The 26,454-nt window shown below is 34.8% G+C and overlaps 2 protein-coding genes across 4 annotated transcripts; one reads left to right on the forward strand and one right to left on the reverse strand.

Moving 5' to 3' along the window:
- The first annotated feature begins 318 nt into the window (after nt 1-318).
- On the forward strand, nt 319-17,142 carry LOC145583037 (chloride channel protein CLC-d-like). 3 transcript variants are annotated; one of them, XM_081640148.1, is made up of 23 exons: nt 320-834; nt 911-983; nt 4,933-5,154; nt 5,243-5,289; nt 5,401-5,499; nt 7,117-7,191; nt 8,061-8,149; nt 8,285-8,425; nt 8,513-8,583; nt 8,684-8,763; nt 8,934-9,071; nt 12,058-12,117; nt 12,208-12,282; nt 13,709-13,860; nt 14,694-14,829; nt 14,948-15,079; nt 15,190-15,267; nt 15,345-15,400; nt 15,507-15,593; nt 15,669-15,825; nt 15,920-16,021; nt 16,105-16,148; nt 16,842-17,142. In XM_081640148.1, exons 1-23 carry the CDS (start codon nt 658-660, stop codon nt 16,927-16,929), a joined length of 2,379 nt encoding a protein of 792 aa, XP_081496274.1. In that variant the 5' UTR covers nt 320-657; the 3' UTR covers nt 16,930-17,142. The 3 variants fall into 3 exon arrangements, with proteins under 3 accessions (XP_081496272.1, XP_081496273.1, XP_081496274.1); XM_081640146.1 differs by having other exon boundaries at nt 319-834; nt 8,285-8,583; XM_081640147.1 differs by having other exon boundaries at nt 319-834; nt 8,285-8,583; nt 16,105-16,143.
- Nucleotides 17,143-18,065: 923 nt separating this feature from the next.
- LOC145582035 (mavicyanin-like) lies at nt 18,066-21,634 on the reverse strand. Its single transcript, XM_081639071.1, has 2 exons — nt 21,217-21,634; nt 18,066-18,656 (listed from the first exon to the last, which is right to left on the reverse strand). Exons 1-2 carry the CDS (start codon nt 21,416-21,418, stop codon nt 18,268-18,270), a joined length of 591 nt encoding a protein of 196 aa, XP_081495197.1. The 5' UTR covers nt 21,419-21,634; the 3' UTR covers nt 18,066-18,267.
- Nucleotides 21,635-26,454: the final 4,820 nt, after the last annotated feature.

The raw sequence follows: 26,454 nt of genomic DNA on the forward strand, positions 1-26,454 counted from the left end.
AAATAGCTAGATGTTCTTTCCGCGTTTTTTGTCTGTACCAAGCAAGGTACAGACTGCTATACCTTAAAATTTTCACCCCTTAACAAACCAAACAAAGAAAAATGGAAAATAATGAAAAAATCATTATTCATGAAAACATTTTACATCAAACCAAACGGAGACCTGAGATAAATTTGTATTTACTCTATACCAATATACAACCTTTTTCCTTTTAATTTTGCTTAAACTTTGCTTTTTACTGTTTACCAGGCCCCACCCCGTTGGTAGACAGCACCGTCCTGTTGAATTTGCATTTGCAAATGCATATTGAAACTTCATTCATACTTCCTCATTGGCAATGCTCTTTAACGAAGCAACAAAAGAAAACAAGGACAGTCCAACCACATACCGAGGAGACCGAGAATTCGCTTCCCTATTTCGGCAAACCTTTGCTCCTGCTTCGATTTCTCTCTCATAATTACACCTTCATCCATCCTTACTTCAATTCCTAAATTGCGAATCTAATTCGATTATCAAACTAAATTCGCTCTTTCGATCTCTGATTTCCTCACTTCAATGCTAAATTAGGGATCAATTATCCCCCAAAATTAATTTTTTCTTAATTTTGAAGAAGAAAGCTGGAATTTTAGGGTTTTAGATTGATCTAAATCATAGGAAATGTTGTCGAATCATATCCAAAACAGTATGGAAACTGCGAGATTGGTGTGGTCTCAGTTGCCAAATTCAGAGGAGGGAGAATTTGATGAAGTTGGAATTACTAAGAAGAATGATCTTAATGGTGTCGAAAGCCTTGATTATGAAGTTATCGAAAATTATGCTTATCGAGAAGAACAGGTTCAATTCTCGCTTTATTTGGATCTCATTATCTAATTTGATTGCATTTTTTTAATTTCTTTTTATGATTTTGTAGGAAACGAGGGGGAAACTGTTTGCAAGTTATCAAGTGTCTTTGAAGTGGTTCCTCGCGCTATTGATCGGCGTTGGTGAGTTTTTTATTTTATTTTCATTACTATGTTTATTTCGCATTCGCAGCATTGATGTCATGGCTTGCTCAATTTGTTGAAATTCAATCATTTGTTTCGAATCTTTCGATGCTCGTTAATGTTTCCAGATCAGGTAAGTTTGAGCTTTAGCTTCTTAGGTTGGTTTATTGACTCGTTGGGATGCGCTTGAACAAGCCGTAAGATGGTTTATACATAGTCAATAGATTGTATACTTGTTTTGTTATTGCCAACCAAAGTTGCCTAATTTACACACAACTTCGTCCTTTCCCTCCATAAGTCACATTTAGATGTGTGCATGTTCGATAATTATTTATTGGCTTACTTATGGTGTGTAAAATGAGATTCACTAATATTTGTCAACCTTAAGTTATGTGATTGTAGACTCGCAGAATGTATTGACTCCATGACCTTCAATCACTTCTACCGTGATACTGTGAGCATGGAATTTGGAACTATTGATTGCACTGGAGAACCTTCAGCGACTCTAGGCAACCAACGATATTACAAGCAGTTAAAAAACCTATATCATGGATTTTAGAATCATGACTTAGCAGTTAGCGCAATAATTTAAAATTAAAACATTCATGTTTTTGTTGCTCACTTTCAATTTCAGATTATGTTAGTTAATCTTAGCTTGTATTTTCTCTGAAAGAGGGTTACATTAATGTTTACATTTCAATTATTTCCTTGATCAAAGTAATTACTTTTTAAAATTTTTGTACATGTTTTCCTCATATGTACCTACTTTTCATGTAACTATCCCCATTTATAAAAATATTGCAAACTCCCAATGCAACCATTCCTATTTACAAAAATATTTAACTACTCTAGCTATTCCCAATGTAAATATTCCTATTTTCAAAGTTAATTTAATGCCTTAATGTTTGATATATTTGATATCTAATCATTGCTTTTCACTATCTTATTTTTCTTATTAATCGTGTAAATCCATAAAATGTGACCTTTTAGGGAGGGAGTACTTGTTTATAGCTTAAGTTGGTTCTTTGACTTGCTTCAACTGGTTATATGCAAGTACTCCCCTCGTCCCCTGAAAAACCTTCTTACTTCAACTCTTTGCACTATTCATGTGTCAAAATTTACCAATTTATTTATTTACTTATATACAAAAACAAACAACAAATGTTAATACCAAATTGTTGTTGGACTATTCTCAATGCACACTCTCAATTTTTTTTTTTTGAGTGAATAGTGATTAAAGATATTAATGGGTTAATATATTGATTTATTTATAATTTTTGAATGAATAATTATTGAAAATATTAGAGAGAGAGAGAGAGAGAGAGAGGGGGGGGGGGGGGGGGGAGGATTACTGAAGATGTTAAAAAAGTGTGGGAGGAATGGTTGTCTTAATGAGGCTTCACTAAAGCAAGATCATTTTGAAATTCAATTAATACGCATTAAGATTTTGTTGTATGAATACATGGATTTAGACTTTGCAAATCATTGTAAACGAACAGGTTAGAAGGCTACAATACAAATGAGAAAACTATAGACTTAAATCACTTATATGTGATTTAAAGGAAACCAATTCAATACTATAGATTGAACTAAACAATCTACTGTTTGTAACGAATTTATTTTATTACATTATGCACATTTTGAAAAATAATGAATTACTTTAGCTTTTGTATAAGTATTAATTATCCTAAAACAATCAGTGTCTTAAAAATTACAATACAAAACACTTAAAAGAAGACAAACCAGTGATGCAAGGTCTTTTTAATGCCTCATGCCTAGACAAACCTAAATACATCCTTGGGTGCAAGGACCTAACGTCGGAAATAACAAGGATACATCAAATTCTCTATTGTATTTTACTTATTATACTATGGGTAGACATTACTCTGAATCTTGTAAGCATGTGCAAAGTAGGTTTTGTTATCTAACATATTTAACATGATCCAAATAGCAACTGTGAAATCATTTTAGATCAACCAAGTTGCCACTAAAGAAAGATCATTAAGATAACAATGTATTGCAAATTTTCAATAAGGTCATTAGGGGAAAAAAAAAGCAATATTGAACAAGATGTGAACCATGAGATTAAGTTTGGGTGAAATAAATAGAGAGTTATAAGTGGATATTCTATAACAAGAGCATAATTTTCTCGTTAGTGTGTGTGCATGTTTAGACCTGGATTATAAAATTGGGTTTTGTATGCTTTCTGTTTAAGTTGGAGTTTTGGTAATATGTACTTCCTCTATTCTTTTTCTAGGCACAACGCTTGTGATTTTGCACTATTCACAACACTCACTCACTTGATTGTCTTTTGTGATTTATACAATATAATCATGTGGGGTCTTGTTAAATTCGTTTCGATAATATATGGGCTTGAATGTTGGTTTTTTGAAAAGACCATTCGACCATGTTTCCTTCTTTTGACACTCATGAGCCTTAACACTTTTCGTGGATGAAACTTGAGTAATCAGATTCTGGTTCTTTATGGGCTTGATTGTTAGTTTTCTGAAAGGACTATTCGACCGTTAGAAAGATGGGAGTAGCAAAGACGTGTATGAGATGGATGTGTGTACACCTTAAGGGATATAATTAGCAATGAAGATATATGGAGGAAAGTTGTAGTTGTCGATAGGTAAAATAAGGGAGAACCAGTTATGTTGGTTTATTTGAAACGAATACTAAAAGAAATACCATTGAAGAAAGTAGAAAGCTGGGATCATGTGAGTCTTACAAATGGTCGAGGGAGACCTAAGATGATTTGGAGGAAAGGAGTTAAAAATGCTATGAAGAACTTGGGTTTAAAGGAGCGGACTTGAGAGAAGGGATTGGAGGGAGAGGATCATGGTTGATCACCACTGGAGATGAATTCTTGGTTGTGTTGGTTTATATAGCTGACCAATCTTTGGGATTAAGGTTTTGACATTGTTGTTATAAGATTTTTTTTTTTTTTTTTTTTCCCCCTTAAGTAAATGATAGTCAAGCTATTTGTTGATGAATCATATGCCGTGCCCTTATGGTTACTACTATAGTAGTATTTTATGTAGATGTTGCTAATTCATTAATAGGAAGATAGATGAGAAGTACTCATTAGATAATGGGAAGGTGAGGACAATGCATCGAGGATAACAATGGATTGTAATTGAAAGATAATTATTTGATACTCCTTCTGTTCCTAAACTGCCCTAAACCTCATTGTCACTTTTTTAAAAACCAAGTGTGAATTTGTGCACATAGGTGGGCACAAATGTTTATGTTAAGAGATAGAGAGGGTAAGTGGGGTTGCAAGTAGAAATTTTATCAATTAAGGTATGTAGCATTCTTTTAGGGACATTCATTTTTAATATCAGGGGCAATATTTTAGGGACGAAGGGAGTAAGTTTAGGAGAAATGTGGAAAATCCCATCAACTTGTATAATTTAATGTCTTGTCAGTTATTTTTGCTTTTTTACAAAGATTTCTTTAATGTAGAGGAATGACATGTGGAAATAGAGGATTCTGTTTTACAATAATTAGTGTAAATATGCTGGCTGGAATGCTGGATGCTCCTGCAAACTCTAATAAATTGATCAATAAACCGAAACTTTACATATAACAAACCCAAAATGTTTGGCAGTCAGTATTTAGCATATTGCATACCCTAATAAAATACAAAACAAGTCTGTTGGGAGACTAAATTTCCCTACCTATTCCGCATAATGGCGTACAGTCATACAGGCCAGATAAAACTGCTCCTCAGCCCTTCTATGCAAAAATCTGATTTAGATACATTGTGATTTCTTATCTTTGTTTTGAGCTAGTAATCCAATGTCTTATTTGTGTTTATTCTGTTTTTACATGAATTACATAATAGTCGTTATTTGTTGCATATTTGAACTTAAATTTTGATGGAATATATCTCTATTGAGTTTTTGTTGATGTTAACGCCTGTTTGTAATTGTCAATTTGTCAGGCACTGGACTTGCTGCTATTTTTATAAATATCTCCATTGAAAACTTTGCTGGGTGGAAATTCGCATTGACATTTGCCATAATTCAGAAATCATATCTTGCTGGACTACTAATTTATGTGCTTTTCAATTTAGCGCTAGTTTTTTCCTCTGTATATATAGTTACCCATTTTGCGCCAGCTGCAGCTGGATCCGGTATTCCAGAAATAAAAGGCTATTTGAATGGTAAGCAGTTCATACCGTTTTCTACAAAATCCTACCGGCATCTCATCACGTTTTAATTAACACAATTTTGAATGCTTTTTTTTTACAGGAATTGATGTCCATGGCATACTTTTATTTAGAACGTTAGTTGGAAAGGTATGAAGTATCTCTTTACCATTTTCCAGTCTTTTATTCTGTTGACCAGATTTGAGATCTTCTTACCATAATCCTATCATTTCTCTTGTTGTCGATTCAATTTTTTTGAAGATCTTTGGAAGCATTGGTTCAGTGGGAGGTGGATTAGCCCTCGGCAAAGAAGGCCCTCTTGTTCATATTGGTGCTTGTATAGCTTCTCTCCTGGGACAAGTATGTGTTAATACATCTATAGTTGTGCCCCCCCCCCCCCCCCCCCCCCCCCTCTCTAGTACTTAGGTCTTAGGTTCTTACCATACTTCATGCTTTGTATAATTGCATTAACCTCTATTTGCTTGTAAGTGGGCCTGATAATCATTCTGTGGCTGGATTGGTAAGAATTTTTCATGGAACTGATGGAAGTGACTATTTTGCTGTATTTGTGAATTTTTTTTCCTCCTACAATGCAAGGCACTTTAACTTATAGCATCTCTCTAAATTAGGTGCAAATGAGGGGGTCATATTTAATAAATTTTCCAGAATAGTGGAAAAAATATTGGCAGTGGCACTGTCCAATCATATATAAGTAGTTAAAGGTCATGCAAAGAAGAGGTGTGCTCTCACCCATAATAAAAAAAAAAAAAAAAAAAAAAAAAAAAAAAAAAAAAAAGCACCCATATAAGCCCCAATTGTGGGCTAAAACCAATACATTGATGAAAGGCCTTAGCTAGTATAATGGGATTATGGGAAGGGGAACGTTTAGGGGTTTAGGCTTAAGGGCTGCAGAATTGAAATTCAGAATAGTAAACTGAATGATAAATCATCTGTCTCACATGTTTGAAACAGATATAGAGAAGAATGGTGCAAAGAGATAGGGAGAGCTTAAATATATATACAAAATATATAGGGAGGGAAGGGGTGTTATGTGGTTGGGGGGGGGGGGGGGGTCAGTGATATATAGGATTACAATTGACTATAGGAGAAGCTTAGATGCATGCATGGACATCTTTATTCTCAGGCAAGTGTACAAGGGACTTGGGGCTCTATGGCATTGATTTATGTAGTACAATTAAATGAAAGATAATAGTGGAAGGTGCGCAAATGCATTGCAGTTAGGGGTTGGGGTGGGGTGGCCCTTCTTAGGGTATACTGGAGATTGAAGGTGACTCATCTCATGTGTCATTGTTGGCTGCATTAGTGTATTGGGTTTTCTTGTTTTGGGATTTCGGTTCGTTCCAACGTTTCTAGGGTTGGACTAGCATTATTGAAATATTAGGATTGAATTGAGTCATCTCTATTAACCTCGTCCTTTGTAATCATTCTATGAAAGTCGTGCCTAGGCGTGAGGTGATAGAGGTCAAGTGCCTTTATTAGCTTGGGAAAGGCACACCGAAAATTAATTTTATTGTTATCAAGAGTGCCTCCCTTAATGAACCTTGCTTGCTTGTGGTTTAAAATAACCTAAATTATGACTAGATCTTTGGCTATTTTTAAAAATATGTTGGTGTCTTTTATCATTGTTTTTCTATAAATTTTCACGAAATTGTTAAGACAATTGCATTGAGTTTTTGTTGATGGCAAAGAAAGGATGAAAATTTATGGCTACCTCTGTTTATAACTAGGGTTTTGGACTTGTGAGATGAGGGAATTTTTTTCTTTGAGATTGAGATGATGTAGTGTACCCAATTGTTGGACTAAATTGATCTTACCAAATTTGGCTATATAAGCTGCTATGTTGATGTTGCATTAGTTCAATCACTATTGTCTGTCATAGAGGTCATAATTATGTTGTGCTCAGATTTTACTTTTGAAGCCTAATATTTAACTCAAACTTTTGATGCATGATTTCAGGGTGGATCTACAAAATACCATTTAAGTTCAAGATGGCTTCAAGGTTTTAATAGCGATAGAGATCGTCGTGATCTTGTAAGTATATTGACATATAAATAACCTTTATTTCATGAACTGCTCCTTGTTTGTCTGGTCTCTACTTTTCTTTGAACCATCCAAGTAATGTGAGCATGATATTTTTACCATTAATTGCTTCATTCTTCTTTGTTCCTGGTTATTTATAACTCTACTTGGGTGTAAATAATTCCTTAATATTTTTTCCAAATAACATTTTAGTCGCATAACTTTGTGGTCATGTGGTATACTGGTATCAAGGTTGACAATTGTGGTAATTGTGTTATGTGGATGAAGAGTTGGGAGATCAGATAGATACTGAGGGAGGGAGACATGGGAGGACATTAATTGGTGTTAACAAATGGGATCCTTAGTAATGATTGTTTGTAGTGGTAGTTGGTTCATAATTAAATTAGTGACTACAAAACCATAGCTATATGCCACGATATAGGGAAGAAAGAAGTGGGGAACTAAACAATCCGGAGGTGGGCTTGGAAGCACCTATTAGGCATGGCTAAAAGAAAAATGAACATTAGACTTGAGAGTTGCTAAATATATGAATTAAGTTGTTTCCTGATATTTATAGGATTGGAACTAATTGATGCAAGCCTCCAAGGTGCTCTCCAAAATATATATGCCCACTAATTGATCTCTCTCTCTCTCTCTCATCCTAATTGACAGTGGACTTGTCTTTGCTGTTCCTACTTCTCTAATATACTCCCTCCATTCCTTCTAGTTGTTCCTATATGGAATCATTTTGTGAGACAAAAAAAGTTAAAGTAGAATAAAAAAAAGATCAAAGAGAGTAGTATTTAAGTTTTTATTATGTGAATTATGTATATATTAATCATCCTTACTAATGAGTTTACTTTATGTCATATTTTGAAAAGGTGACCTGTGGCTGTGCAGCTGGAGTTGCAGCTGCATTTAGAGCTCCTGTTGGAGGTGTATTGTTTGCACTTGAGGAGGTTACATCATGGTATAATAATCTTTTTATCTCCTGATTGCAGTCATATTGATGGTTATGTAATATTTTAGATGGTTTTGCATCTCCTTTCCTGATCTCCATCTACTTATGTATTACGTATTATTTTATTTTATTTTTTTCTTAAAGGTGGAGAAGTCAGCTTATGTGGCGTGTCTTTTTTACTTCTGCTGTTGTTGCGGTTGTTGTACGTACTGCTATGTCATGGTGTAAGAGTGGGAAGTGTGGACACTTTGGTGCTGGTGGCTTCATAATATGGGATATTTCAGAGTTAGAACTTCAATTTCTCTCAGCTATTATTTTATCAATTCTTACTTTTGTCTGCTGGTTTCTAACCAAGCCTTTTTGTTTTTACAGTGGTCAAGAGGATTACTCATTTGCGGAACTATTGCCAATGGCAGTTATTGGGGTGATCGGTGGTCTTCTTGGTGAGTATGTGCTATTTTATCTATCCTATTTGTTCCATATTCTGTATGGGACAGGATTCCCTTTTTTTTTCATCATGTGACAGCTGCTGAAATTTCGTAGGGGCGTTATTCAACCAACTTACACGCTATATAACTTATTGGCGTCGCAATTATTTGCACAAGAAAGGGACACGAGTTAAAGTAGGTTATTGTTGATCTTCACAGTGTATTATATATTCTGTTCTGGTGATCTCTCCCCCTCCCCCACCCCCCCCCCCCCCCCCCCCCACCCCTCTCCTCCTCCTCCATTTTTGGGTTGTAAATTAAGTTGTTTTCTTGATTTCTCATTTTCATGCTCTTTTCATCAACAGATGATTGAAGTCTGCCTTATTTCAGTAATTACTTCTGCAATTTCTTTTGGGTTACCACTTCTAAGAAAATGCAGCCCCTGTCCTGCTTCAGAAGTTGGATGTCCTAATCCCCCAGGAATGTATGGAAATTATGTAAATGTAAGTACTCTTTCATCTTGTTCATTCATTGTACAGTCTTAATTCTGAAGCTTGATCCTGCTTTTTAAGCAAGTTCTTGGCATTATTATATTAAATCTATCAGGTTTACTGAAATTTACTGCAACTAAAATTTTAGAAGATTTCTATGTTGATAATTGTGTTTCTATGAGCTCAGAGTGAAATAATTAATGGTTGCTTGTCATACATATATTACCTATCATGTAGATATGATGGCTGCTTCTAGTTATTCATCTCTCTAGTTGTCTTGGTGATCTAAGCATTTCTTGCTACCATGCAATATTGCAATTACTGCATGTGTAGCGCTTTTCTTTCTCATTTCTTTTCTTTTAGCAAACTACCAAAGGGTTTTCTATGGTGTGTACCTGTTTTTGTATAAATCTATGCTGAACCCTAACTTTTACCATAAGTCTCAAAGTTATCCTTGTGGTTTTAAAAGTGGGGTACTGTTGAAAACTCGAGACTTGTATAAAAGTGAGGTTACAACTTACAATCTCAATTTTTTTTCTGGAACAAGATAGCACATAGAAAAACCCAAGCAAAAGAGTGCCTGCTTTTCCTTACTTGCTGATATGCTGTGAATTTTGCACAAGTAAAAGTGAATTGATAATAGACATTAGTGAGTTTTATGGGAACTATCTTTCCCATTTTCTTTTTTTGGAAGTTTTACGATCAGAAGAGGGAGAAAAGGACCTACTATCAGTTCATGAGGAAAAGGATTTCCTCCATTACATTTTATATTTGTTATTCTACAGTTCTACTATATATGTATATCAGGAAAATATTGAAAAAGGTGAATGTGTGGAGAGGGGTTTAAAATAACCTCCATTCGCCCAGAAGGTTGAGCAAGAACTGGGTACCTGATCAAATTCTGAATATTTGCTATCAAATCTGCTCATGAAAACTGGAACCATAATCGAAATCGTTTGACATCTCTAGTTATTGGCATTCTATTATATTTAACCTAGTAAAATAACATCAGTTTTTAGTATTTACATCCCAAATTCAAAGTTGTAAGTTAGATATAATTTAAATTTCGGGTTTTAGCAATTGTTTCTGGTTTGGGATTCAAACATATCTTCATACATTGGCTAGCCGATTTCATGACCAAATAGAGTTCCTGATTTGGGTACCCAAAATCGGATTTGTGGTTAATTGCCTATACTGTCGGTTATGGTTTTAAGAAGTTAGGGCTAAGACGGATTCCAGATAGTTTTTGTAAAATCTACATTCTGTTAAGTTATGGAGATTTTTATGAAATTCTTGTTAGGTGCTTGATACGTCAATATTAAAGTGATGTAGATGTGTTTGATAAGGCTATACTCGTGACTACAATGCCCATATAGCTCAAATATTTTGAACATATATGTTTATTATCGTCGGTGATATAAGAACTACATGTTCATAATAAATGAACTAAATTATCGTAATTTATGAACTGACTGTTCATATTGTTTGAACTTTAGAAATTAAATGTTCATAATCTTTGAACTAAATGTTCATAATTTACTAATCGAATGTTGATAATTTTACTATGTGTTCATTTGGGACCATCATGAGCATCATGGGCTCGGGTGTAAAATTTACAATGTATTGGGTTATTGATTTGTATCTCTTGTTATGATATTGTGTGTTAGCTGTTTATTGAACTTATGGCTAAAATATGTTGGAGTGCTAAATTTCATTTTATTTTTTCTTTTTTGGTTTTCGGTTGTTAAGTGTTTTTAAAGGAGTTTTGTGGTGAAATTGGGTGGTTGTGGTGGTATTTGTCATATGTTGAATCAGTGAATTGTAAGGAGTAATTAATTTGTCTAGTTTGAATCATTAAAATCACATTAGAGAGCTTAGTGACGATAAACCTCTTTAAAACACAACTCCCTGTTACCAAAGAACATACTCCATTTCTCTTATTTTATTGGTTTCAAAGACCAAGGTGAGCTAGAGATAGAGTGTTGCAAATGGGTTTTGTGTAAGACAAAGTAGGAGAGAGTGTTGCATGTGGGTTCTTTTAAGAAAAGGTAGGAAAGAGAGCGTTCCATCTTCCATGTGAGATTTTGGGTTTAGGAAGTAATAAGGTTTGAACAAAAGTTTTCCAAAATAGAAATAAAGTAAGATTATGAATAGAAAAAAGAAATGGATGAAAACAGGAAGCATAACCAAGGGCCTGTTCATATTTACTGAAGTGAGCTGAACTGAACTGAACTGAACTGATTGGAGCTGAACTGAACTGAACTGAATTAAGCTGAAATGAATATTTTATGTGAGAGGGAAGTAAAGAGCTGAACTGAACTGAACTGAACTGATTGAAACTGAACTGAACTGATTGGAGCTGAACTGAACTGAAAATTAAGTAAATATGAACAGGCCCCAACTAAAGGAACAAATTGGGTATCTCTCTTTTCCATCCATGTTGGTGAAGAAGGTAAAAGAAATAACCATTTTAATATAAATATGACTCTTGAGCTGATTAAGCTGTGCCTTGATAGGGAATTTAAAGAGTGTTGCATACTCTTCCTACTTGCCTAGTGTAGCGGACCCCATGAAATTGTGGTTGCAATGGAGATATGTTACTCACAGTTATCACAGTCGGTGCAGTAAGCATTCAAACTTGGGGGTTATACGATTGTTATTTGTATTTATTTATTTTTGATTTCGAGTTTAAGACTAAATATTAGTGCCCACACTATGTTATTGTTGAGACTTAGGTACCCGTGGAGTATAAGTGAAGAGTCTGAGTAACATGACAGGATACCATCTTCAATTTATCATAGGATGTCTAAGGGTAAGGGAGCTATCATTAGGATGATTGTGCTAGTGGTGATGCATTGTGCGAGGCTAGCAAGACCCGTAAGAGATACTAGGGCTTACGTCCTGATGCAGATTGTCTCTGCATGGTATTTTTGTTCAATCATATTATTCTAAAGCCTTTGATTATATCTCATAGTTTTATATTTTTTGTCGTTTACAGTTTTACTGTCGCAATGACAAGGAATACAATGATCTAGCTACCATTTTCTTCAACACACAGGTGATTTAGATAATGTGGAAGCCTTGTTACTTTCAGCTGTTGCTTTTCTGCTCATCCATTTTTTCCAACAGATTTTGGTTTTATATGCAGGATGATGCTATTAGGAATTTATTTAGCGCCAAAACGATTCATGAATACAGTGCTCAGAGCTTGTTAACCTTTTTGGTATGTCTTTTTTTTCTTGTTTATGTTTTCCATCACCCTTGGTTTGAAGCTGTGAGCATAAGTTTTGTTTTTGAGCCGGGGATTCTACTCCTCTAAGGCTCCATTCTCCTCTACTTATTTAATAAAGTGTCAGCATTGTTATTTTTTTTTCCAGCAAATGTAAGCTAAGCAAATATTAAGCTTAGCTACGCTAAGTTATGCAAAAATAGGCTGGTGAAATGGAGCCTAAGCCTCGAAAAATCAGACTTTTGTGTGGGGCATTTTTAATTTACTACTCCGTACAATGCTTTCCCAAGGTGTTTGGTACTTAAAAAACCTATTGCTTAACACGAACCCTAATTTCCCTCTTTCCTCTCTCTTCATAACATGAATTATATGAAAAAATTTGTAACAAAAAGCGGCATTGATCAATTATTTAAATGATAATTTAGCACCAATGCACACCCTTTGGCTCGCTCTTTATTGTTTTTTTTTTCTTCATTGTTGAAGTTATTTTAATTCTATTAAATACTAGGTGCTTGAGTTAGGTGACAAATATGGTCAGGAAACCTTTGTCCATTTGTGGCTACAATGTTCTTCTTTGCTTCCTTGGTTTTTCATTGGCTGGCTATTATAACCTACACAAATTAGTGTTGTTGAACTTGCATGATATTGGATGGGCATAATAATTATAATATATATATTGATGTGTGCTGCTGCAGTATCTGATAAACTTTACACTAATATTTGTTTGTTTCAAGGAGGTTCATGCATAGATGATTATTATTTTTGAAGTGTGCATTTTATTTTTGCTGTTTTACAAGAGTTAGATTTTTTATCTTTATTTTTTGAAATTAGTCTCTGTTTTGCTGCCTTCAACCACTCGAGTCTTGACATCCCACCCCCATCCTCCCTCTATGTTAAAAAATGTAGTAATAATATATATTTCCCAAAGGTGTGTCAAAATGTAGTAGGGGTGTGTTTTATGCACCTAATGTTTACTTATCTGAACTTGTCTAATACAAGTATAAAATTATAAACTTGTTAGACCTTATTATAACTTATGTTAGCTATTATTCAAACTTAACCACCCCTTATTAACCCTTTATCGAACTTATTTTTTCTTGAAATAAGTGAAAATAAGGTGAACAAAACAAGCCCTAGAATTATGAGTTGGGAGCCATTAACTCTTATGCCATATCCATACCTTCCTACTGGTTCCATAAAAATGATTTATAATGTTCAGTTGCAATTAAAATATGTTGTTGTTGCAGGGTCTGCAGGGCTAGAACAATTTTAAATTTGTTATAGTTGTACAAATGAGATAAAAGGCAAATTAAGTTTTTATTTTACTAGTTGGAGCAAAGATGGAAGTTAGTGTGCCTTATATCAACTTGTGCATAGTTGGCTGCTTATTGACTCTAAAGTATCTTTCCCGTGTTTGTAGGTTATGTTTTACACTTTGGCAGTGGTCACATTTGGAACAGCTGTTCCTGCTGGTCAGTTTGTTCCCGGAATAATGATAGGGTCGACTTATGGCCGTCTTGTTGGCATGTTTGTCGTCAGCTTCTATAAAAAGCCAAACATAGAAGAAGGAACGTGAGCATTCATTCTGTCTTTTTTCTTCTTCGCTATATCCTGTATAAGCAACAGACAAATTGAAGAATAATTAGATTTGCTTTTAAGTGTGGAGTACCTAAAGGTCATGGCATATCTGACAAAAGGCCAATTGGTATCAGCCACATTGGTTTTGGAGGAGTAAAGCTGTTTTTTTTATTTTATTTTATCCCTAGGGCAAAAGCTTTTTTGAGGCCTTGGGATGGCGTTGGTGTGTTGATGCTGATGTTGGTGGTTTGAATCATGTTGATGTCTTGTTGGATGTAACCTATCTTTTAGAGCCATCCCTTTTCATTTTCTTATTTTTGCTATCTGTAAAAGTAGTTTAAGAGCCATCCTTTGAACAATTACTTGATATGAACCATGGTAACACCTATGAATTAGATTCTGGTTGTGGATTTCAAGAAAGGGAAATATCTCTCTTGATTTTCTTTTGGAATTGCTTGGTTAAATTTATTTATTTATTTTTTAATTTTCTTTCACCACTGTGCTATGGAATTCTAGAGTAATCAGTGACTTTTTAAGCTTAATTAATTAGTGACCCGAGTCTCTTACCTCATGGTAGTAGCACCTTGTAAATCTGACCTCCCTATTTTGCTTTAGGCAGGCTTATGTGATGACTGGGTGGATCTACTTTTGTTTACAGTTCTCAATGTTTTGGGAAGAGTGTTCATATTCTTGTCGAGAGCATCCATGCCAATGAACGGATGAACCTAGTACTTAATGTGATTAGTTATGTGCTTTGCAGAAACTTAGGCTGTAATTGGCTCCCTTCTTGCTGCATTTTTAACTCAATATGACTTTTATCGTTACAGATATGCTCTTCTGGGTGCTGCTTCTTTTTTAGGAGGCTCGATGCGGGTGACAGTGTCCCTTTGTGTCATCATGGTTGAAATCTCGAATAATTTGAAGTTTCTACCCCTTATCATGCTAGTTCTTCTTATATCAAAGGTATGCTCTGGGTAATTGATATTTTTTTTTAATTATTTTGCGCATAGCTCATTTGTATGGATGGGTGTCGATGTGTCATCTTTCGTTTAAATGATTGATTTTCTGAAATGATGTGCAGGCTGTTGGTGATGCCTTCAACGATGGCTTGTATGAAGAGCAAGCTCGGTTGAAGGGTATCCCTTTGCTTGATTCAAGACCGAAATACCAAATGCGGAGGATGACTGCAAAAGATGGTTGTCGAACTCGAAAGGTCAGTTCTATATGAGGATTCTGCCTTGTTTTTCAACTGAGAATATATGTGCCATACATATGTTTTTGGGAGTGTTGTGCTAACTTTTTGCTTTAACATTATTCTTGAAGGTTGTTAGTCTTCCTCGTGTTATCAAGGTTTCAGATGCGGTTTCTATTCTGAGATGCAACAAGCACAATGGCTTCCCTGTAAGTTGAATAAGTCAATGGCTTCAGCATTTCCATGAAAATTGCCTACTTATTCTCGTGTATGACCTGCCAATTAGGTGATAGATCACACAAGGAGTGGAGAGACGCTCATTATAGGACTGATGCTTCGGAGGTTTTCCTTGAGCACTTTTGTCCTTTATTCTATATTTTTGATTTTGTTGCGCATCTGTGACTTTAAAATAACTTGGAACTGATGTGACGTGATGTGCCCACCGCAGTCACTTTTTGGTGCTTCTTCAGTCCAAGGTGGATTTCCAACTTAGCTCTTTGCCTAGTGATTCAAGAGGTGGATCCTTCCCGATAAGGTAACCTGTAATCTGCTAAACCTTGGTTTATAGTATTGTGCAACTGGTAAACTGATGGAAGCTTCCTCTTTGCAGGCATAGTAATAGTGAATTCATCAAACCAGTTTCAAGTACAGGGCTTAGCCTTGATGATATTCATCTGAGCCAGGATGATTTAGAGATGTACATAGATCTCGCCCCCTTTTTGAACCCATCACCGTATATAGTCCCTGAAGATATGTCGTTGACAAAGGTAGACCACTCAGACTTCTTAGAATTTTATCTTTCTGTTTTCATGTTTCTAGTGAAATGAATTTTCACAATCTTGCATCATCTGGTTTGTTCAGGTGTATAATCTATTCCGTCAACTAGGATTAAGGCATTTATTGGTTGTCCCTAGGCCTTCACGTGTTTTAGGTCTAATATCACGAAAGGATTTGATAGTTGAGGTATGTTATTGACATATCTTTTGTCTCTTCATTATGCTGATTTACTTGAATCATGCTTAAGAAAACTATGGTTTTAATTGCAGAGTGATGATGAGTTGGACACAGAACTCCAATCGACTAGTGTAAGGTCTCTTACTGTTGATATGTCTTTCATGTTTATTACGGAGTAGCTCACAAATTATGTGAAATGTGGTATAGAAAACTTGTGTTTAATAAATGTGTGATAATTGATTGACCTTATTGGAAGAATTTTGTTTGAGCCACTGAGTTCACTGCTCCTCATAATTCACTATCCTCCTTAAGAACGAAACTCCCTGGACTTTAGGGCTGTAATGTGCTTCTGATCTCCTTTTGACACCTGTCCTGACTTTCGCTTGTCATTTCTCTTCTGATGCTAAAATCTACTTGGACAATGCAGAAATTTTGATTTCTGCACAAATGTCTACATTCTCCTCTATTTAATCAAGTTTCTTTCATGACACCACCAACTCTTATCTGCCCCTGGTGTTGCACATCATGGGAGATGGCTAGTCGGTGAGCTATGAAGTTAATACTGTGTAGTGATAAATTGAAAGAATATATCTTAGGTGGCCTAACGTGATTAAAATCAGATTCATTTTTGTATATCAGCGCAGAAAAGTTGGGTTTTATAAGGCCAGAAATTGAGGCTAATTGGAGTAGAGTTGAAACTTGCAAAGAAAAAATAAAGGATAGCATTACTTTCTACTGTTATAGCACTGTAAAATTTTAGGTTTGAATGGTTGCAATCTTTCTCATCTTTTTGCTCTCTTAACTTAGTACTTGTTTGTGAATTTGACAGAGCTCAATATCGTAACGGAGGCTCAGTGTCAAGAAGTGTAGATGTGGAGCAACCACTTATAAATGGTGTTTTGGTGCAAAATAAATAATAGTTCTAATTCTATAATCGTGTAGGTTTTGGTATCTCCTGGCTGGAGTTCATTATCTGCATTCTTGGAACATTTTTGTTAATTCTAATTTTTTATTTTTTTTCCTGTACACTGGAAAATTCCAGCAAAATCACACATATTTGTGTTGCAAAGTGTAAAATTGTAAAACAGAATGACAGCTTATAGAATGAAATCATTTCGAAAGGTTAGTTTAATTTTGAGAGGGAGGGAGGAGTAACTTTTCCTCCATTTTTTAAGTGCTATACTTTCGTAATTTGCAAAATATCTATTAATTATCTCTCTCCTTTCTTCATATTCACAGCTACAAATTTTTTATCATTATTTCTTTTTCCTCATGATCGTCACTCTTGTGGCAAGGAAATTTTTTATTACGTAGTATTATTTTATTCATCATTATTTTTTTATATTATTTTTTACTTATTAGTATTATTTTCTTAATCCTTACAACTAGACGGGTTCAACATCCAGTCTTGTGCCAAGGAAATTACTTCTAATCCCATTACATCTTGGCATTTAGGCATCTCAATGACTTGATGAGATCAGCATATAGATACCATTGAGTTAATGTAGTTCAATTAATTTAATATTGGTTGATTAATATAGCTCAATTTGATCTCATTCACATTTGGGCTTGCACGAGCTTGAAATGGTAATGAAACGAGCTGTTTGAGCTGAGCTGAAACAAGCCAAACTCTCAGCATACAAATATGAAACGCAAAACTACAAAGCTCAATTGAGCTTAAGCCCTTTTCTTTTTTTTTTTTTTTTTATTGACAGGAGCTTAAACAACCAAACTAAAGTTGTATTAAAAGAAGATAAACTATAGCCATGGTAGCAAGGATATGCGTCTTGTGAACTCGTTCCTTTTGTATTTTGTGGATGCTACACCATGTAAAGGCCTTAAATATTCTGAAACTATGTAAAACTTAGGTCAAACAGGTAATGACATGACTCTACACATAGTACTCAACTGCGGCGACTCTAGGTTTTCATGAAAAATCTTACAAGTAAATTTTTATTAGCTTGAATTGATGTTTTCATGTTTACCGCCAAGAATATAACTCTGAGAAACACATGCTGTTAAACTCAAGAAATATTGGAGGAAAAAGGCTGGTATGTACGAATATGATAATACGAGGACATGTGGTCCTCTAGATTTTGCAAAAACACAGGGTTAACATTTACTGGAAGGACTTGTATCCACCATATTGTCTTTCAGGACTTTTATGTTCCATTACTACATTAGGAAAAACACAATGTCAAAACAGTAGGTTCAACAATTATCTGTGCTTGTTGCTACTTTTGCTACATCAAACACTAGGAACCAAGCAAAAATGCTAGCATTGCAGGTGCAGTTATACTAACAAGCCCTTTTAGTAAGCCTGACGATGTCACAGCTACAGCAGCACTTGAAGGACCAGGAGAGACGGCGCTGGCAACAGGGCTTGCAGGGGATGAAGCAACTGAGGCTGCAGGAGATGGAGCCATGGAAGTAGTGGTGCTGTGGAGTACATGGATGTCAACTTTCTGCCCAGACTGGCAATGACCAGGGACCCCACAAAGGAAGAAGTAGTGGCCGCGCTTGGTGATAGTGATGGTGTCGTTTCCTGTAGTGTGAGTTGCAATAGGGGACGATGCATTACATGCCCTGTATGCAGCATGAGACACTTGCATAACATTGTGAAACTGAGGATTGTACTGAAAAACTGCCATTGCAAACAAAGAGGAGAGTCATTGAATGGAAAGAACAGGCCAACTTTCACAACAATTGGAAAGAGGATTTAACATTTTGCCGTGAACCTTATACTATGAGCTAGCCAGTATCAAAGCATAAACATACAGCTTCAATATACAGAGTAACATCATAATTTAAGCCAAACAGTCTGGTAGAGTACAATGCAAGTATTGTTTAGTTTTTTAATTGTTTTCTTGGCATAAGATTGATTCAGGTAGCTCCTCCAACCACTTCCACTTTGAGTCCATAAACTTTCACATGAGCTACCAGGTTTCTACTTTTAAAACAACATACAACATGTGAAGAATAAATAAAAAGGACAAAAGTGTTTACGAGGCACCATGGAAAAAGTACAGCAAGCTGCTTATGTTGAGCCTTGACTTAACGACATAATTGCAAGAAAGCGAGCCAAGGAAATGGATAAGGCTAGAATGGTTCAAGAAGAAATAAATCCACAGAATTTACTGCTAAATGAAGGTAGGTTAAAACTCAATACATATGATCACATTCAGAGAATGTAGGCTACATAACAAAAAGAAATTCATTCGAAATTGTCTTTAATTTTGTGCTATGCTAGCGCTTGGGTGCAAAATTTTATTGACTCATAACTGCCCTAACTTTCTCTTCCCCCTCAGGCCTCAGTATACTACAACTGCTGGTAGTTACTAGTCAGCCAATTTTATACTGCACCATGATGATTATTGCTAGATCAAATGAAAAAATAATGATTTAATAATCAAATTAAAACATAATGTACGAATGACCACAAAAATCAAGTCTGATTTTTAATCAAAACACCTTTAATTTAAAATCCGACATTATAATATTTTCTTTGTTCCATTCTAATCATCTTACAAACAACATTTCGATCACATGTTGGATAGATAAACTAAAAGCTCAAGGTGGCCAGGTGGGTAACCCAAGTTGGATAAAAAAAACTATTACACAACTAGAGGGCGTGCAATGACAACAATTATGAAGTACGGTTAACATTCTGATCAGGATATATTTTAGAAAAAAGAAATACGTAAATGATTACATTTGCTTTAGAACGAATATAATTACATTTTTATTCTGCCCTTTAAGCTCATTTGGGGTTCAAAATGAACTATGGTATAATGTTCATGTCATTTCTGGTAAAAAAACATCTACCTTAATGGTCCATTGATTATTATAGCATGCGTATAATAAGATTGAAAATAACATTATTGATATTTTTCCACCAACACCATCATTTCAAGAAAGCAACATCCCCACTGCCCCACTAATCCATAAGTTTGCCTATGTTGTCTTGCTTATTGTTTCATGAACATCACTTGTCAATGTCATCCATCCAACATGTTCAAACAGAACGAGCCAAATCTAAAAGGTCCATCAAATCGCTTTAGGATACGGATTCAATGATTCATGTACATAATCTTTTTATCCAGAATAAATCGTTGTCTTACCTCTTACTAGTTCAAATTACACTATCAATTTCACGTGAACGGAGAATATATATGAGTATTGGTACCTTAATCCTTTTCAACATATATTGTGACATATTAATATTATTAGCACCCAATTAACTACTCCCTCCATTCAACAATGATGTTCCTGTTTAAAATCTTTGACTTTTAAAATAAAAAAAAAGAGAATGTTTTAAATTTCTCTTAATCTATTGGAACAAATATAGTCATGTGGGATCTAGTTTGATTCGTCTTGGAGTGTAGATTATTAATATCTAACATTTATAATTTTTGCTAGTGTGAGATTAAATATATTTGCGGTCAAAGATGGGTAAAAATTTGCATCGGTTTACGAAATAGGAACATCATTCTGAAACGGAGGGAGTATTTCAAAGAAAGTCGGCTTAATAGTATGTAAAGTTATATTACTAGTTCAAATTTCAAACAATTTTAGAGCTCCTCCGTCTAAGACTCTGAGTTAATTGTCATATTACTAGTTTAAATTAAAATACCAATAAAATTATTTATTTTAGCCAAAGAGATTATAATGCAAGCTGAATGCTGGTATGGTGGTACTTTAAACAGAACAACAATCTAATGAAAGGTGCGAGTGCTTAATTTCAAAGATTAGTAGAAAAAGCATGTTTATATATTTTTAAAATAATTAATAATCACCCCTAAATTATTACAGGGTTTTGTCATTATCCCATGATTAATTTTTAAAAATTAAAATTTAAAGCCGCAATTCACAGCGCAAAAATCCAACAAAAATGACTCAACTCTGCACTACCTTTCGTCAAATATCGTCAAATACGACAAACATCATACTCTTCTGTTTCTAAAAGTTTTTCCTATTTTGATTTTTATTTTTTTTACAATCACGGTCAAAATTGAAAAAACAGTTTAATAGAACTACAGTACAACTAAAAAAATCATGCAAACTCCAATTAGAAATCATAATGAGGCATTAAACACAGGTAATTAAGACAACTTTCAACCAATTCCCAAAGAAATTTATAGTTACACCAAAATTAAATGACATGCAAACGAAATTCAAAAAAATTGACAGAATAAAAGGAGTACCAATAATATCAGAGAGATGGAACTCTTTGGTAGCAGCCCACTTCTTGTAATCGATGTTACCAATGGTGGTCCAACCAGCTGAATCCCCAACCTTATACACCGCAGCATTCGCCGTAACCGGAAGCAGTACCAGCTGCAACACGGCGGCTAATACGGCGGCCAAATTATATAAACCCATTGTTTTCACTGCCTTGCACTTCATGGATGTTTGGTGGTGCAAAATTGCTAAATTTGCAGGAGATTGTTTGTTGATTTTGGTTAGTTGTAAATGAGTGAGCGTGGTTGTATGTGTGTGTATATATATATATAGTGTCAAAGTATTGACAGTGGTTTGAGTGGGGACAGTGTGTATGTATGACAGTAGGAGAGTACAACAGAAAAAGTGACTTACAAGTTTGACAAAGTAAAGTTTGAGGTCGTAATTTTATGCGTAATTGTTAACTTGACAACTACACATGTTTTATTATGTTAAATGCTCCCTTTAACGAGTATAATGCGAGTATGTCTCATGTCTAGAGCTGTCAAAAACCGACCCGAACTGGTGAATCCGAACCGTTTCGAACTGTTCCGGAAAGGAACCGAACCGCTATGAACCTGTTATTTTAAAACCGTAAACCGACCCGACCCGATTTTTTAAAACCTGAAACTGAACCGATCCGAATGTTTGAGAACCGTTAATGAACCGTACCCGTTATCAAGCAGAACTGATACAACCCGAAACCGAGAACAACCCGAACCGAGTACTTCCGAACCCGATAGCAACCCGACCCATTGTAAACCGAAACCGATTAAACCCGACAAAAACCTGATAAACCCAAATCGTTTACAACCTGTAACTTAAAGCCGAACACTATATTGTATTAAAAAAAATCTGAATCAAAAGCTTACTCTAGATTTGTTATTATTATTTGATCCTGAAAATCTTTATACAGAAAAGGGACTTAATTAAAGCTAAACAACTAATTAATACTCCGTATGATCTACTGGAATAACTAATTATAGAATGTTGAGGATATACTAGGATATATACGTTAACGTAACCCGTTTACAAACCGACTATGTTCAACTCGAGCCAATTATGACCTAAACCGATTACAACCTGACCCGATTAGGACCCGATATGTTTTGACCCAAAACCCGCTTTAAACTGACAAACACCGTTTTTAAACCGACCGACTTTAACCCGAACCGATTATGACCCGAACCAATTATAACCCGACCCGATTAGAATCCGACCCGAAAAGAAACTGTAATAAAAACAAACCTAACCGAACCGACCCGAAATTATTTAAAACCGACCCGAACTGACCCGATAATAATTCCAACCCGTTAAAAACCGATCCGTTGTAAACCGAAAACCGATAAACCGAACCAAAAACCAAACCGCAAAACCGATTGACACCCCTACTCATGTCTGTTAGGTTTGGATACGAATATTAAAGGAGTGTTAGGTTTACAAAATGACAAAGGTTTCAAAATGGGGTTGGAATTTGGTTTATTAATACATTGTGTTTGGGAATATGTTGATAGTTAAAGGTATCGTTAAAGATGGGCAACGGGTCGTGCCTGGCTGTGCCGCGGTGGTGGGCGTGTCGTGCCAAAATGTGGCACACCCCAGCCCACGGCACGGCACGGCCCACGTGCCTGGCGGGCCATGCCGTGCCGGGTCGCGGGCCAACCCGTGCCACTTTTTTTTTTTTTTTTTTTTTTTTTTTTTGTAACAATAAATGTAAATAAAAAACGATATATATATATATATATTTTTTTTTTTTTTAGTACAACTAAATTTTTATAAATAATGTTATTAATTTATGTTTATGTTAATGTTAATATATCTTGTTTTGAACAACTTTATTTTAATCAAGGTTATATAAATTATTTATCTAATTATGTTTAAGTTTCTGTAAATAATTTTATTAATTTAGCAAAAAACAACAATGCATATAATAAAAAAATTTACTAGTGCGATAAGCCGAAACACAAAAAAATTGAATAAAACACGTGTCGTGCCGGGTCGTGCCACGTGCCATGCCCTCGTGCCACGTGCCGTGCCGGCGTGCCGATTCCCAAATTTGTGTTCACGGCACGGCCCACGACCCATAGGTGGGCCGCCGTGCCGGAGTCGTGCCGGGCTCGTGCCGCCCCGCGTGCTGACACGGCCCGTGCCCATCTTTAGGTATCGTATGAGTCTATTGAGTCAAACCCATCTCCAAATTTTCTGAACTATCCCACAATTTGTGGGTTTGAGGTATGAGTTTCAAAATCAGATTTTTCTTAAACAAATTAAACATTCCCACACTTTGAAGGTTTGAGGTATGAGTTTAGAAATTAGATTTTAAATTTCTTGAACACAATTTAGATATAAATTTACTCATTTCAACCTCATATCTCATACCTAAAACATACAAACCAAACACCCTTTAAAGATTTTAATAGGTTTTTTTTTTTTTTTTAAGAAAAGAGTTTAACAGGTTGGAATGAAAGTTAAGTGTGAGAAAAAGAGTTAGGGGAGTGATTCACTTTTGAGTTGAGAGGAAAATTTTATCATTTTAAGCAAGTAGAAGGTTTTTTGTAAACATTTCAATATTTCATGAAGGAATATGTGAATATTATTTGTAAATATAAGGAGCATAATGTCACGGGTCATCTCCCACACCAAGGATGGGCGTCAAGAGGGTCACTAGGCAGCAAGGCAACAGTCGGGGCTAGGGGGCCTGCCTTGGTGCTCAACTAAGCACTTCCCCCTAAAGAGCTTTATTTTGATATAGCCTTATATTTCTAATGAACACCCACTTGACAGTAACACAATAATAGGCCATTTGGACGGGCTAATGGACTCCAAATGGGCTCAAATTTCGGGGTCCACCATATTTTGGGCCAAGGAAGACCATGGTGGTGTCGGTTTTCCAAACGGAGGTTCCGAAGTATGAGTTTGGGCAGCGGGCAGTCTAGAAAACGTGAGATGCTTCTAGAAGGTTCCGGGCTTCTCTAAAGGTTTCTTTTGATGGAGTATTCTAGAGGGGATGTCTCTAGAATATTCAAGGGTCATCTTGTACATAGTAGAAGAATCTAGGGTCTTCTATGTATGTACATAAGAGTAGGGTGTTCTAGAATGTTCTAGGGTAGTCTTGGACATTCTAGCTAGGAATTGTGTAGAACCTCCTTGTATGTATGTATGTTCCTTTGGAGGTGGGAACGTTCTAGAGAGTAGTGGAGTCTAGTAGTCTAGAACCCTCCATTTGAGGAGGTTAGGAATTCTCTAGAAACTTAGGGTAAAGCTTGGATGCCTAAAAATAGGACGTCCCATTCATTTGTACATTTTAGCCAACACTTAGCGACACTTGTAAAGCTCTCTCTCAAGTAATCAAAGCATTCCTTTGAAATCTCTTGTGAGTATCTTACTACTCTTACTTAGCCAAATTCGTAGCACACTTTAGCTTAGCAAAACAAGGGGAATCCTGACTAGGAGACTAACGGGTGCGGTCGACTAGTGGACCGAGTGCAAGGGGACTTAGGCAAATAAGTCAGCACGTGACAATAAGCTATCCAAAAGTTCTATGTACATATATATCTTTAAAATTTTCTTTATAAATATTAATGAGTATTATAGAATGTATTTAATGAGAATCAAACAAATTGATAATTCATAATAAAACATTAAAAAAAAAGAATATTTTCAATGCTAACCTTAATAGCTTTGAAAATTCTAATGTAATCTTATGATTTTTTACTACCACAAATTTTTTAAAATGGACGGCTGAGATTGTTTGTTTGTTTTATTTATCTTTAATTAGTAATTTTAATCAAAAATAATTTTTTTTAATTATTTTATATATTTATTTATATCTAAAATTTTGAAAATATTAGAAAATAATTTCTGGAAGATAAAAATATATTTAAAACAATAAAAAAAATATTATTTACTCAAAATTACTAATTTAAAAAAAAATAAAAAATAAATAATCTCAACCATCCATTTTAAAAAATTGTGGTAGTCAAAAGTCATAAGACTACATTAGAATCACCTTAATAGCTTTCTTAAAAACAGAACACTCAAATGCATTCCACATGATTATTCTAAATTGCCCACAAAGGTAATAATCATTATTATTGCTTTTCCGTAGGCCGACAAAATGGTGACAAAATGAGGATCAAATTCGACCATTTTATATTGTAAAAGTTGTATTTTGTGTCTCTTAAACGGGTTATTAGTCATATGTATATATATATATATATATATATATATATATATATATATATATATATGTGGGATCACGTGAGAACACATCCCTTATGTGAGAACCCCAACTTATGTGAGAACAACTTACAGCCATTGGATCTAATTAGATCCAATACTCCAAACTCTACCCGGTCAAAGTAATGACACTTTTTGTAAATAAAATAACTTTCTAAATTGTATATAAGAAACTTTATAAAAATTAGTCTAGCTCTTTCTCTCTCTAAAATTGTTGTAACTAGTTCTCTCTCTCTCTCTCTCTCTCTCTACCTGATGTCCCCTTTCTTTTCTAGAAATTGATCCAGCTTTTCCCTTTCTCTCTATTCTCTCCCATAGATCTTCGATTGTAATGCCTCAATATCATCAATTTCCAGCTTGAATCTTCAACAATTTTGTTAGATCTGTAATATTTACTTATAATTCGATTTTTGGCTTCAATCTTTAAATATTGTTAGCTTATAATATTTTTCAATTTCACTTAAACCTTAGAAATCGTGAATTGCTAAATGGATTCAACACAAGCTCACAACAACGAAGCAAAATCTTCAGTTCTTACTTATGAACGAAGAATGTAAGTAACTATTTATAGATTTTTATTTTGTAGCGTTTTTACTTGTCAACACAATCAATTAATTGATTTTTTTCGATTTTTTTTTTCACTGTAATTGAGCAATTGAAGAATTGTGTAATGTATTTCTTTAGTATTCAGGAAGTTTAGAAGTAAAATACGTTGATTACAATTTCTGTAAATTTGTTTATTTAGCATAATTTTAAATAGGATTTTCTTGGTTTTATTGACAACAAATCATGAATTGCTTTCGTTTTTTTCAATATTTATTTGCTCATTTTATTTCAGTTTGCTAATTTGAATTTGGTTTCTATGATGATTCTTAAACTTGTCATCTGACTTAAAAATTTATCTTTTTGTGTACACTAATATTATTTTTTGATAATCACTAAACATGAATGACCTATGATGATTCCTGAACATTTCATATGAA

This window comes from Chenopodium album, chromosome 15 (genome assembly GCF_948465745.1).
Source record: "Chenopodium album chromosome 15, dcCheAlbu1.1, whole genome shotgun sequence".
Lineage (NCBI taxonomy): Eukaryota > Viridiplantae > Streptophyta > Magnoliopsida > Caryophyllales > Amaranthaceae > Chenopodium > Chenopodium album.

Coding starts and splice junctions, on each gene's coding strand:
- LOC145582035 (XM_081639071.1), bottom strand. CDS start 21,418: ATGAAGTGCAAGGCAGTGAAAACAATGGGTTTATATAATTTGGCCGCC. Junction 18,657..21,216: donor CCATCTCTCTGATATTATTG/GTACTCCTTTTA, acceptor TTGCAATGGCAG/TTTTTCAGTACAATCCTCAG.
- LOC145583037 (XM_081640146.1), top strand. CDS start 658: ATGTTGTCGAATCATATCCAAAACAGTATGGAAACTGCGAGATTGGTG. Junction 8,764..8,933: donor AGAAAGGGACACGAGTTAAA/GTAGGTTATTGT, acceptor TTTCATCAACAG/ATGATTGAAGTCTGCCTTAT. Junction 12,283..13,708: donor AGAGCTTGTTAACCTTTTTG/GTATGTCTTTTT, acceptor CCGTGTTTGTAG/GTTATGTTTTACACTTTGGC.